This window comes from Triticum dicoccoides, chromosome 5A, assembly GCF_002162155.2.
Source record: "Triticum dicoccoides isolate Atlit2015 ecotype Zavitan chromosome 5A, WEW_v2.0, whole genome shotgun sequence".
Classification (NCBI taxonomy): Eukaryota; Viridiplantae; Streptophyta; class Magnoliopsida; order Poales; family Poaceae; genus Triticum; species Triticum dicoccoides.
Genome location: NC_041388.1, coordinates 70,678,798 through 70,693,218, shown reverse-complemented (window position 1 = coordinate 70,693,218; position 14,421 = coordinate 70,678,798). Strand labels below are relative to the sequence as shown.

The 14,421-nt window shown below is 44.7% G+C and overlaps 1 protein-coding gene across 1 annotated transcript; it reads left to right on the top strand.

Moving 5' to 3' along the window:
- The first annotated feature begins 1,082 nt into the window (after positions 1-1,082).
- On the top strand, positions 1,083-4,419 carry LOC119299378 (chaperone protein ClpB1-like). The gene is made up of 7 exons (XM_037576609.1): positions 1,083-1,463; positions 1,634-2,451; positions 2,591-2,784; positions 2,875-3,215; positions 3,322-3,601; positions 3,673-3,870; positions 3,947-4,419. Exons 2-7 carry the CDS (start codon positions 1,650-1,652, stop codon positions 4,214-4,216), a joined length of 2,085 nt encoding a protein of 694 aa, XP_037432506.1. The 5' UTR covers positions 1,083-1,463; positions 1,634-1,649; the 3' UTR covers positions 4,217-4,419.
- Positions 4,420-14,421: the final 10,002 nt, after the last annotated feature.

Genomic DNA, 14,421 nt, shown 5'->3' with positions numbered 1-14,421 from the left:
GCATCGCCGGAAATCCTGAAATAAATCCAGGAATACTGCGAGCACCAGGATCTGAACCTTGATGGGTTGGAGATACCACTGTCCACCTAACCAACTCAACCACAGCCCATGGTAAGAACGAAAGCAAAGCTCGTATACCCGTCTACCCGCTGGGACAAAGCAGTACGTTTTGGACTGAGATCAATCAATCAATCAAATTGTAGGAGTATAATATATCTCGTCGACTGAGACATAACTAATTGTCGTTGCTCAAAAAAAACTAATTGTAGACTGCTAGGGTTTTCTCGTGTCGTCGTCGTCGTCATCTGAGAAATTTAAGTCCCCTCGCACTCGACTGTCATCTTAGCGCTAAAATATGGGGACCTAAGATCTTCAAGATCTTTATATTCTTTATCAACATCTAGTGATCATCATAGTTTTGCGATAATAAATTCCCTCTTGTTCTTTTAGCGGTGTCATGAGGAGAGTTTTCAGTCCTCACAGACCGATTTATTCAGATCTGATGAGTTTATGTTGTTGTGTCAAGCTTTTTTGTTGGTATGTAAGGTGAATTTTTGCATTGATGCCGTGGTGAAGATATAGTAATTTGATGGCCTGCACTTCTCGGGGGTCATCACTGGCCCATGTACGTTCATCGATCAAGGCTTCTTGTCTTTTTGGATGAGCGACTCAAGGCGTTCTAAAAAACCATTAATAGATAATATTCGTGCGGGTGAAAGAGTGACAACACCGCTAGTCCAATCGTAGAGATTGATACCTGAAGAAGGTGATTTCAGAAGATTTCGTTATAATTCTTAGTGATAGGAGTTACTTTGTATTTTTTTGGATCTTAGGTTCAAATCAGTGTATCTGAAGTTGTTATGAGTATGAATAAAATTACAAGTATTTCAAAAAAAAGCTAATTGTGGACTAAGAATTAGCGTAACCGAAAAAGCAAGTTCTGATATTTGTATTATTTCTGGATTTATTTGAATTTTTGATGATGCGTTTTTAATAGAAGTAGACGTTCATATCAATAACGAGGTGTCTATTATGACTTGGGCTATGTAGGGGGGCTTGCTCGGGCGCCAAACAGCAGCCCTAGACTTGACGCTTTGACTAGACCGGGCGTGACCAGACCGGGCTGGGACTCGAGCGGCGGCAAGCAGCTAGCGGCGGCGGCGGAGACTTGAACAGGTCGAGTATGCAGGGCGTCGGCGAGGAGTCAGCGCCGGGCTGGGAGTCGACCTGCGGAGGCGCGCACCTGCCGTCGTAGAGGCGACGAGGCATCCAAGGCGGCGGCGAGCGGCACACTCGGACTCGAGCGGCGCCGGCGCGCACCTGACCAGGTCGAGGCGACGAGGCATCCGACGCGGCGGCGAGCGGCACACTCGGACTCGAGCGGCGCCGGCGCGCACCTGACCAGGTCGAGGCGACGAGGTTTGCAGGCGGAGGCGAGCACTGGAGCAACCGCGCGAAGAAAGGTAACATTTTTCCCCCCTAATCGAGACGGCTACAGTTTGGGAATCCGACCGTGCATACAATTTCAAAGTCTAATCGTAGTAGAACACGACATCTGGGGTACTTTGTTTTCTATATATATACACGAACTAATCCAACGTTTTGCCCTGTGCGGCACAAACAATCTCAACAGGCTATCGCTTGGCATCATGGGAGGGTCGAAGTTGGGGGTCGTGGCCTCGCGACATCTGGCCAGGGTTTGGCGAGAAATCGAGCCTGTGCTCTGGCTTGGAGCAACTGCTGGCTTGTGCTGGGCAGCGTGGAGATACTACCAATCCTGCGCCTGCCTCCGCAGCTACGGCCGGAAGATGGGGGCGTTATCCGAGGGCGAGGGCGATCCAGTGATCGGACGCGACAAGGAGATTGACAGGGTCATATGCATTCTCTGCCGCCGGACCAAGAACTGCGCCGCGCTCGTCGGGGAGGCAGGGGTCGGCAAGACGGCCATCATTGAGGGCCTCACCCAGCGCATTGCCAGCGGGAAAGTCCCTGCGAGCCTTGCCGGAGCGCGTGTGGTAGAGGTCGACCTCGGAGCCATGCTGGCCGGGACTAGTCTCCGTGGCATGTTTGAGGAGCGCATCAAGGACGTGATAAAGAGCGCAGAGGACGGGGATGGCAAGGTGATCCTCTTCATCGACGAGATGCACATGCTTCTTGGTGCCGGCGACGATGTAGGTGGCACGGACGCCGCCAACCTGCTGAAGCCGGCGCTGGCCCGTGGCCGCATCCGCTGTGTCGGCGCCACCACCCTCAAAGAGTACCACAGGTATATTCAGCCGGATGCCGCACTCGAGCGCCGGTTCCAAAAGGTTCATGTCAAGGAGCCGAGCGTGCAGGCGACCGTCACCATTCTGCAAGGGCTTAAACAGCGGTACCAAGACCACCATGGCTTGGAAATTCAGGACGCTGCTCTGGTTGCTGCCGCAGAGCTCGCCGGCCGCTATATCACCGGTACGTGCAGAATTTTACTCTCTCTTGTTTGGTCATGCCTGCGATGTTTGCATTGACTTGCACCCACGAGTGGCAAATATGTATATTATGTCCCTTGGAGAAAGTTGATGGATTCTATTGTCGTCTGTATGTATCGTAGATCGCCATTTTCCTGATAAGGCAATTGATCTAATTGATGAGGCATGCGCTACCGCAAGGATGCTGCTCGACAACGAAAATGAAGCAACCGGTGGCACCATGACGCGGATTTACAACAAAAAAGAAGCGACTGCACAAAGTAGATCTATAAATGCAGTGAAGAAAGGAATTGTTGATCCGAGTCAGGTCGCACAGGTATGCATTCCTAGCCTGAATAATTTCCATTGTTTCAGAGTGTTGTGTGCATGTCATGTTCCAATGATATTTATATTGTTTATTTAAAAGGTTGTGAGCCTGTGGACTGGAATTCCTGTCGCTGCTATTGATCAAGAGGAGAAGGAGAAATTACTACACCTAGCAGACAAATTGCACGAGCGAGTTGTTGGCCAGGATGAGGCGGTCAATTTGGTTGCACAGACAGTCCTACGTTCCAGAGTCGGCCTTGATCAGCCGGGCCAACCAATAGGTTCTTTTCTATTTTTGGGCTCGACTGGTGTTGGAAAGACTGAGCTTGCAAAAGCTCTTGCCGAGCAGCTATTTGACAATGAAAATATGTTGGTTCGCTTTGACATGTCCGAATATGGTACGAAGGGATCTGTGTTGCGCCTCATTGGAGCACCTCCAAGGTTTGTACATTGTGTGCGTGTTTTATTTCAACATTACATTACATTATCACATCATACCCAGTGTTTAGTTTGGCTGGTTTTAATGATGCTCCTGTGTATCTTACAGCTATTATGGTTATGACGATGGAGGGCAACTGACTGAAAAAGTCAAGAAGCACCCATACAGTGTCATCCTGTTTGATGAGGTGGAGAAGGCGCATCGCTCGGTGTACAATATTTTTCTTCAACTCCTTGATGATGGTTTGTTGACTGATGGCAAAGGCCAGACAGTAGATTTCAAGAACACTCTCATCATTATGACCTCAAATCTTGGGTCAAAGCACCTTGCAGCAGGAATGGTTGGAGAGAACACAATGCAAGAAACACACAAGCTTGTAATGAAAGAGGTTTGTGAACCCTTTACTGCCCCTGTAAATGCTGCAGTAGCCTCGGTGTTGATTAACATATGTTTGTGCAGGTTCGGAAACGCTTCAAGCCCGAGCTTCTCAACAGGCTGAGTGAGATTGTGATATTTGAGCCACTTTCACACGACAAACTGAAGGAGATTGTGAAAATCCAGATGAAGGGCGCTGCTGCCAGAGTAGCTAAGAAGGGCATCTCTCTACACGCGAGTGATGCTACATTGGATGTTATCTTGTCAGAGTCATACGAGCCAGTAAGTAAAGCAGCTTCGTTTTTGAAATCATACACAATCTTTGGTAACTAACTGTTCAAACTTTGTGTTGTCACAGATGTACGGTGCAAGGCCTATTAAAAGGTGGATACAGAAGAATGTGATGAACACCATCTGTGAGATGCTTGTCAAAGGAGAAGTTGGCGAAGGCTCAACAATCTCCATTGATGCCGCCGACCACAACAAGGGGCTCAAGTATGAAGTGGTGAAGAAGGCGGCAGATCCTTCCCGCAACATCTTGGTCCCAGCACCAGAGCCTCTTGCTTGCCCCGACGAGGAAACCGATGATTCGGTCATGGTCACTTCATTGACAAAGTGTCTTGGATAGTGAGTAGCGACTCCCCTGAAAACCAAGCTGGATGCTGAAACTGTTTCTGTTATATTAGGAGAGGCCCTGCATAGTTGTTTTTGACCATTTGAGCAAATAGTAGTACTAGTAGATCCCTGCATCTGCACCCAAGTGCATCAACAGTATGTTCAGAAAATATAGCAAGCAAATTCAAAAAAATCTGATACTTTGTGTTTGTTTGACACCAAAGCGTCTCAAATTTTCTTGGTACATGTAAATTTTCATCGTGAGATGACTTCGGAGGAGCCTAGTGTACAAAAGAAAAAATTAGAGCTAGGAAAACTCAGAGCAACTTTAGATATTTTGGAGCTCTTAAATTTATTTATTTATTGACATAACTCCTCCTGGAGCACCTAGAAAATTTCAGCATCGTCGTGTCAAAAAAATTCAGATACTTCTGAATTTTCTTTTTCAAGTTAACTGTTCACCGGGGCTGATGAGCTCGGGCTCCGCTATGAATTATCGTCTGGCTGACCATAACAAACTTACACTTCAGCAATAAAACTCCCAAGTTCACGGCAAAAAATAGGGTGATGCTACATCAACGACAATTTTCTTTCAGATGGCACTTACGTGCTAACAGTGAATTCAGTCTATAGAAATTTTCCAGTATTATTTATCGCCGAATTCTCTCTTCAATTTATACCGCAACGGAACGTAAATTCCTGAAAATCAAGGGGATCGTACATGATGCATATGTGTCATTTAACTGCGTGTTTCCCCGCATCATCAACATCAGATAGTTCAGTTTGCGCACAAAGTCGATGAAGCCAAATATATGCAGCCTGGATTACTACATGTTGCCGGTCTTGTAAATGTTGGATAGAGACTTCGAGAGTGAACCTACATGCATATGTGATTCCAAGCTAACACGGCGAGATGATCCTTTACGCAACACGGGTTGCCCGGTTGGTGAATGATTTCCATCGCTGACAGGGATACGTCGAATGGAGTATTTGGTGACCAAGAAGCAAGCAAAAGAGGCCTCCAAGCAAAACAATTAGTACTGTTGGGCCGATGGGGCTCTAGTTTGGCTCTTTCGATCATCGCTATGCCTTTTAGTACATGGTCTGTCAATCATCTCGGCAACTTGTAATTATTACATCCGTGACCAGATTGATGGTAGTGCACACAATTAAGCATCATGTCGACCACTAAAGACTAGAATTTTTTTAATTGATAGTATATGATAGTTAGGACTTCCAGAAATTTCCAAAAAAAATTAATTGATATGATAGTTAGGAAATTTTGTGATGGCAATAAACGTAACTGTGCAATAAATGTAAATTTGCCATGGCAAAAAAAATTACAATGGAAATAATATCAAAGAATTTTCCATAGCATTATACGCAAATTTGGCATGTCAATAATGGTAAAATTTGCCATGGCAAAAATGAAAGGTAAATTTTGCCATGCCAACAAAAGTAAAAAAAAATTTGCCATGCTACAAAGTAAAATTTGGCATGTTCTTAAAAAGCTAAAATGTTATGATGATCAAATTTTCATACACTTATCGAGTGACTATTTTCAGGAAAAAATATTTCAAATTTTGCTATGATGTATGAGACACGCTTTTGGGGGGAAATGCCATGGGACCAAACCACACAATTTTGCCATGGTAACAAATTTGCCGTGTTAAAAAAAACATTGACCATGGCAAATTATTCACCATGGTCCACCAAGTAAAGACCATGGTACATTTTGCAGGGTCCAACATTTTTTTTTGCCATTGTAACAAAAAAAAAATTCCCATGGTCAAAACGTGAAGTTCCCCTGACAAAATCATGACGGCAAATATTTGTCTACTACAGATGGTAACTATGAAAAAGTTTTAAAAAATTGCCATGTCCCATAAACTAAATTTGCCACTGTTCAGAAAGCCAAATTGCCAGAAGCAATGAAACTAAATTTGCCATGATTTAGTGAGGAAAACTCATAAATCTTGTGATGTGAGTGTTGCAACAAGACCTAAATTTGCCATGTTTGAAAGATAAAAAATGTTATGAATTTGCCATGTGAAAACTAAAAAAAAACAAGTTTGTCATGGGTTGAAAAACATGATTATAATGATCTCCTAACAAGATTATGTCTTTTATCACATTTTTTGCATGGATTAGATTAGCCATGTATTAGAGATCATATTACTAAGTTTGGGAACATGGCAAATTTTGGAAAAATGTAATGATTACATGACAAAGTTAGGGTTGTAGGGATATAGTTCTCACATGACAATTTTCTTAACAATCATAGTCTCATACATGTGAAAGTGCGTTATATCGACCAGAGGGGGGGTGAATAGGCGATTTTTATAAATTCTTCACTGAGGAATTTGCCGGTGAGGAAATTCCTTAGCGAAGAACTACTAGCAGCGGAATAAGTACTCAAAGGTAAACATAACAGAATACAAGCATAGTCATCATGATGAAATGAAGACAAGCACAGAGTACAGAAAGCGTAATCACATGATAACACAGGATGAAGACAAACAGACTAAAAAAATAGAACTGAGGAAATTGAGAAAGTCTTCAGTCAAGATCTTCTAACACAGATATGAACAAACATACAACACAGTTATGAGGAAATGAAAAGGTTGAGGAAATAGAACCAGGAAGCTTGGTGAAGACAATGATTTGGTAGACCAGTTCCAACTACTGTCTCAGTTGTACGTCTGGTTGGAGCGGCTGAGTATTTAAACTCGAGGACACACAGTCCCGGACACCCAGTCAAGGACACTTAGTCCAAGACACCCAGTCCTCACCGTATTCTCCTTGAACTAAGGTCACACAGACCTCGTCCAATCACTCGTGGTAAGTCTTCAGGCGACTTCCAAACCTTCACAAACTTGGTCACCCAGCGATCCACAATTCCTCTTGGATGCTCTAGACCATGACGCCTAACCGTCTGGAAAAAGCACAGACTTCAAAGGTAACAAGCGTCAGATCCACTCAGGATCAATCTCTTCAGTGATGCTCAATCACTTGGGGTTTGTAGGTGTTTGGGTTTTGGGTTTTTGGTTTTTCCTCACTTGATGATTTTCGCTTAAAGTCCTCGGAGGATGGGTTGCTCTCAAATGACAAGTGTCAGTTTCTCTCGGAACAGCCTCTCAGGCTAGTGGTTGTAGGGGGCGGCTATTTATAGCCTAGGGAACAACCCGACATGATAAGACATAAATGCCCTTCAATGATATGACCGTTAGGTGGATAGATATTTTGGAACAGCTGGCGCATAGCACAGCAACGGTCGGAATTTTGAGTACCAAAATCCTCAGGGCTATCATGTTCCTCACTGTGTAGGCAATCCGCACTGGCGAATTCCTAACTCAGTCAGGACAAATTCCTCAGAGACCAGAAGAACTTCGTCTCTGTCACTGAAGAAATTGACTGAACTGTATGAGATTTTCAATGGCTTCACTCGAAGGGATTGGTAGGTGTAGGATTTTGAGTTGAGCATCACATGGAAATTTTTCCTTAGTATTTCCTCGACCCTCTTTAACAGTACGGTGTTTCTTATGACTCAAGAAAGAGAAAAACAAAACTATGAAAACGGAAGTCTTCAAGCTTCATATTCCTCGCATGAATATCAAGTCTTCACGGACACACCAATTTCTTCACTTTCAGAGTCTTCATGAAAGTCTTCAGAAATACCAAAATCTTCAGTCGAAGATATTCATTTTTAGGGGTCGACTTTTCCTGTAAATATCAAACTCCTCATAGACTTATAGATCTGTGTACACTCACACACGCATTAGTCCCTTAACATATAAGTTTTCAATACACCAAAATCACTAAGGGGCACTAGATGCACTAACAATCTCCCCCTTTTTGGTGATTGATGACAATATAGGTTAAGTTTTCAACAGGGATAAACATATGAAGTGTAAATACTGATATTGAGGAATTTGATTGCAAGATATAGAAGAACTCCCCCTGAAGATGTGCATAGTGAGGAATTTGATTTTGAAGCAATGCACACTTGAAGAGTTGAATCATGGAGATCTCCCCTATATCTTGTAATTCATACACGCATTTAACATATAATATGAAGAATTTGAAATGCATGATGAAATATGGTGCCCGATGAAATTTAGCATGCGTGCAATAATATTAACGAGGAATAAGCATGCATCAAGAGTATCAGAGCACAGTGCATCAAAAGTATCAGAGCACCATCGGGTTTAAGATTACAACTCGATCCAATAAAGTTTCAGAAGAACGAGAGTTGTAACTTAGCAAAAAAATGTTGTATATGGGCGATAAAATAGACCCGCTTGAAGACTAACTCAAATTTCTCCCCCTTTGTCATCAAATGACCAAAAGAATCGAAACTGAGGACTAACGCCCCTGAAGATAATCAAGTTGATGAAGGAGCGCCAGCGTTGTTGGGGTCGTTGGTTGATGTAGGGCCTGCCGCAGTGTCGTCTAAATCTTCATGTTCATCAGTGTCGCGCGATGAAGAATATGAGCTGGCCACCAGAGAAGGAACCTTGTGTTGGGGAACGTAGCAGAAAACAAAAATTTTCCTACGGTTTCACCAAGATCCATCTAGGAGTTCATCTAGCAACGAGTGATTAGATGCATCTACGTACCTTGTAGATGGCGAGCGGAAGCGTTCGAAGAACGGGGTTGATGTAGTCGAACACGACGTGATTCAAATCACCGGAGATCCTAGCACCGAACGGACGGTACCTCCGCGTTCAACACACGTACGGAACGGATGACGTCTCCTCCTTTCTTGATCCAGCAAGGGGGAAGGGGAGGTTGATGAAGATCCAGCAGCACGACGGCGTGGTGGTGGATGCAGGGCGTCACAGTAGCAGGGCTTCGCCTATACTACGAGAGAGAGACGTAACGGGGAGAGAGGGAGGCGCCAGGGGCTGGTGTATGAAGTCCCTCCTCTCCCCCACTATATATAGGAGGGCCAAGGGGGGGTGGTGCGCCAGCCTAGGAGATCCAATCTCCTAGGTGCGGCGGCCAAGGGGAGGTTTCCCTCCCCCCAAGGCACCTAGAGGTGCCTTCCACCATTGGGACTCTTCCCTTTTGTGGAACCCTAGGCGCATGGGCTTTTGGGGCTGGTGCCCTTGGCCCATGCAGGCCAAGGCGCACCCCCTACAGCCCATGTGGCCCCCCCGGGATAGGTGGCCCCACCCGGTGGGCCCCCGGGACCCTTCCGGTGGTCCCGGTACAATACCGATGACCCCGAAACTTGTCCCGATGACCGAAACTGCACTTCCTATATATAATTCTTTACCTCCGGACCATTCCGGAACTCCTCGTGACGTCCGGGATCTCATCCGGGACTCCGAACAACATTCGGGTTACTGCATATACATATCTTCACAACCCTAGCGTCACCGAACCTTAAGTGTGTAGACCCTACGGGTTCGGGAGACATGCAGTCATGACCGGGACGACTCTCCGGTCAATAACCAACAGCGGGATCTGGATACCCATGTTGGCTCCCACATGCTCCACGATGATCTCATCGGATGAACCACGATCTCGAGGATTAAACAACCCCGTATACAATTCCCTTTGTCAATCGGTATGTTACTTGCCCGAGACTCGATCGTCGGTATCCCAATACCTTGTTCGGTCTCGTTACCGGCAAGTCACTTTACTCGTACCGTAATGCATGATCTCGTGATCAACCACTTGGTTACCTTGAGCTCATAATGATGATGTATTACCGAGTGGGCCCAGTGATACCTCTCCGTTATATGGAGTGACAAATCCCAGTCTCGATCCGTGTTAACCCAACAGACACTTTCGGAAATACCTGTAGTGCACCTTTATAGTCACCCAGTTACGTTGTGACGTTTGACACACCCAAAGCACTCTTATGGTATCCGGGAGTTACACGATCTCATGGTCAAAGGAAAAGATACTTGACATTGGAAAAGCTCTAGCAAACGAACTACACGATCTTGTGCTATGCTTAGGATTAGGTCTTGTCCATCACATCATTCTCCTAATGATGTGATCCCGTTATCAATGACATCCAATGTCCATAGCCAGGAAACCATGACTATCTGTTGATCAACGAGCTAGTCAACTAGAGGCTTACTAGGGACATATTATGGTCTATGTATTCACACGTGTATTACGATTTCCGGATAATACAGTTATAGCATGAATAAAGACAATTATCATGAACAAAGAAATATAATAATAATACTTTTATTATTGCCTCTAGGGCATATTTCCAACAGTCTCCCACTTGCACTAGAGTCAATAATCTAGTTACATTGTGATGAATCGAACACCCATGGAATTCTGGTGTTGATCATGTTTTGCCCTAGGGAGAGGTTTAGTCAATGGATCTGCTATATTCAGGTCCGTATGTACTTTACAAATCTCTATGTCTCCATCTTGAACATTTTCACGAATGGAGTTGAAGCGACGCTTGATGTGCCTTGTCTTCTTGTGAAACCTGGGCTCCTTGGCAAGTGCAATAGCCCCAGTGTTGTCACAAAAGAGTTTGATTGGCCCCGACGCATTGGGTATGACTCCTAGGTCGATGATGAACTCCTTCACCCATATTGCTTCATGTGCTGCCTCCGAGGCTGCCATGTACTCCGCTTCACATGTAGATCCCGCCACGACGCTCTGCTTGCAGCTGCACCAGCTCACTGCTCCACCATTCAACATATACACGTATCCGGTTTGTGACTTAGAGTCATCCAGATCTGTGTCGAAGCTAGCGTCAATGTAACCCTTTACGACGAGCTCTTCGTCACCTCCATAAACGAGAAACATTTCCTTAGTCCTTTTCAGGTACTTCAGGATATTCTTGATCGCTGTCTAGTGTTCCTTGCCGGGATTACTTTGGTACCTTCCTACCAAACTTACGGCAAGGTTTACATTAGGTCTGGTACACAGCATGGCATACATAATAGAACCTATGGCTGAGGCATAGGGGATGACACTCATCTCTTCTATATCTTCTGCCGTAGTCGGGCATTGAGCCGAGCTCAATTTCATACCTTGCAAAATAGGCAAGAACCCTTTCTTGGACTGATCCATTTTGAACTTCTTCAAAATCTTATCAAGGTATGTGCTTTGTGAAAGACCTATGAGGCGTCTCGATCTATCCCTATAGATCTTGATGCCTAATATATAAGCAGCTTCTCCAAGGTCCTTCATTGAAAAACTCTTATTCAAGTAGGCCTTGATGCTGTCCAAGAGTTCTATATCATTTCCCATCAAAAGTATGTCATCTACATATAGTATGAGGAATGCTACAGAGCTCCCACTCACTTTCTTGTAAACGCAGGCTTCTCCATAAGTCTGCATAAACCCAAACGCTTTGATCATCTCATCAAAGCGAATGTTCCAACTCCGAGATGCTTGCACCAGCCCATAAATTGAGCGTTGGAGCTTGCACACCTTGTCAGCATTCTTAGGATTGACAAAACCTTCCGGCTGCATCATATACAATTCTTCCTTAAGGAAACCATTAAGGAATGCCGTTTTGACGTCCATTTGCCATATTTCATAATCGTAGAATGCGGCAATTGCTAACATGATTCGGACGGACTTTAGCTTCGCTACCGGTGAGAAAGTCTCATCGTAGTCAACCCCTTGAACTTGTCGATAACCCTTAGCGACAAGCCGAGCTTTATAGATGGTCACATTACCATCCGCGTCTGTCTTTCTTAAAGATCCATTTATTTTCTATGGCTCGCCGTTCAACGGGCAAGTCAGTCAAAGTCCATACTTCGTTTTCATACATGGATCCTATCTCGGATTTTATGGCTTCTAGCCATTTGTCGGAATCCGGTCCCGCCATCGCTTCTTCATAGTTCGAAGGTTCATCGTTGTCTAACAACATAATTTCCAAGACAGGGTTGCCGTACAACTCTGGTGCGGAACGTGTTCTTGTGGACCTTTGAATTTCAGTAGGAGCTTGATCAGAAGTATCTTGATCATCATGAATAACTTCCTCTCTAGTCGGTGCAGGAACCTCAGGAACATTTTCTTGAGTTGCGCCATTTACCGGTTCAAGAGGCAATACTTCATCAAGTTCTACTTTCCTCCCACTTACTTCTTTCGAGAGAAACTTTTTCTCTAGAAAGGATCCATTCCCGGCAACAAAGATCTTGCCTTCGGATCTGAGGTAGAAGGTATACCCAGCAGTTTCTTTAGGGTATCCTATGAAGACGCATTTTTCCGACTTGGGTTCGAGCTTTTCAGGTTGAAGTTTCTTGACATAAGCATCGCATCCCCAAACTTTTAGAAACGACAGCTTAGGTTTCTTCCCAAACCATAATTCATACGGTGTCGTCTCAATGGATTTCGACGGAGCCCTATTTAAAGTGAATGCAGCAGTCTCTAAAGCATAGCCCCAAAAAGATAGCGGTAAATCGGTAAGAGACATCATAGATCGTGCCATATCTAATAGAGTGCGATTACGACGTTCGGACACACCATTACGCTGAGGTGTTCCAGGCAGCGTGAGTTGTGAAACTATTCCACATTTTCTTAAGTGTGTGCCAAATTCGTGACTCAAGTATTCTCCTCCACGATCTGATCGTAGAAACTTGATTTTCCTGTCACGTTGATTCTCAACCTCACTCTGAAATTCCTTGAACTTTTCAAAGGTTTCCGACTTGTGTTTCATCAAGTAGACATACCCATATCTACTCAAGTCATCAGTGAGGGTGAGAACATAACGATAGCCACCGCGAGCCTCAACACTCATTGGACCGCACACATCAGTATGTATGATTTCCAATAAGTTGGTTGCTCGCTCCATTGTTCCTGAGAACGGAGTCTTGGTCATTTTTCCCATGAGGCATGGTTCGCACGTGTCAAATGATTCATAATCAAGAGACTCTAAAAGTCCATCTGCATGGAGCTTCTTCATGCGTTTGACACCTATGTGACCAAGGCGGCAGTGCCACAGGTATGTGGGACTATCATTATCAACCTTACATCTTTTGGTACTCACACTATGAATATGTGTAGTAATACGCTCGAGATTCATTAAGAATAAACCATTGACTATCGGAGCATGACCATAAAACATATCTCTCATATAAATAGAACAACCATTATTCTCGGATTTAAATGAGTAGCCATCTCATATTAAACGAGATCCTGATACAATGTTCATGCTCAAACATGGCACAAAATAACAATTATTGAGGTTTATAACTAATCCCGTAGGTAAATGTAGAGGTAGCGTGCCGACGGCGATCACATCGACCTTGGAACCATTCCCGACGCGCATCGTCACCTCGTCCTTCGCCAGTCTCCGTTTATTCCGCAGCTCCTGCTGTGAGTTACAAATATGAGCAACGGCACCGGTATCAAATACCCAGAAGTTACTACGAGCACTGGTAAGGTACACATCAATTACATGTATATCAAATATACCTTTGGTGTTACCGGCCTTCTTGTCCACTAAGTATTTGGGGCAGTTCCGCTTCCAGTGACCCTTCCCTTTGCAATAAAAGCACTCTGTCTCAGGCTTGGGTCCATTCTTTGACTTCTTCCCGACAGCTTGCTTGCCGGGCGCAGCAACTTCCTTGCCGTCCTTCTTGAAGTTCTTTTTACCCTTGCCCTTCTTGAACTTAGTGGTTTTATTCATCATCAACACTTGATGTTCCTTCTTGACTTCTACCTCTGCTGATTTCAGCATAGCAAATACTTCAGGAATGGTCTTTACCATCCCCTGCATATTGAAGTTCATCACAAAGCTCTTGTAGCTTGGTGGAAGCGACTGGAGGATTCTGTCAATGACCGCGTCATCCGGGAGATTAACTCCCAGCTGAGTCAAGCGGTTATGTAACCCAGACATAGTGAGTATGTGCTCACTGACAGAACTATTTTCCTCCATCTTACAGCTGAAGAACTTATCGGAGACTTCATATCTCTCGATCCGGGCATGAGCTTGAAAAACCATTTTCAGCTCTTCGAACATCTCATATGCTCCATGTCTCTCAAAACGCTTTTGGAGCCCCGGCTCTAAGCTGTAAAGCATGCCGCACTGAACGAGGGAGTAGTCATCAGTACGTGTCTGCCAAGCGTTCATAGCGTCTTGGTTCTGTGGGACGGGTGGATCACCTAGCGGTGCTTGTAGGACATAATCTTTCTTGGCAGCTATGAGGATGATCCTCAGGTTCCGGACCCAGTCCGTATAGTTGCTGCCATCGTCTTTCATCTTGGTTTTCTCTAGGAACG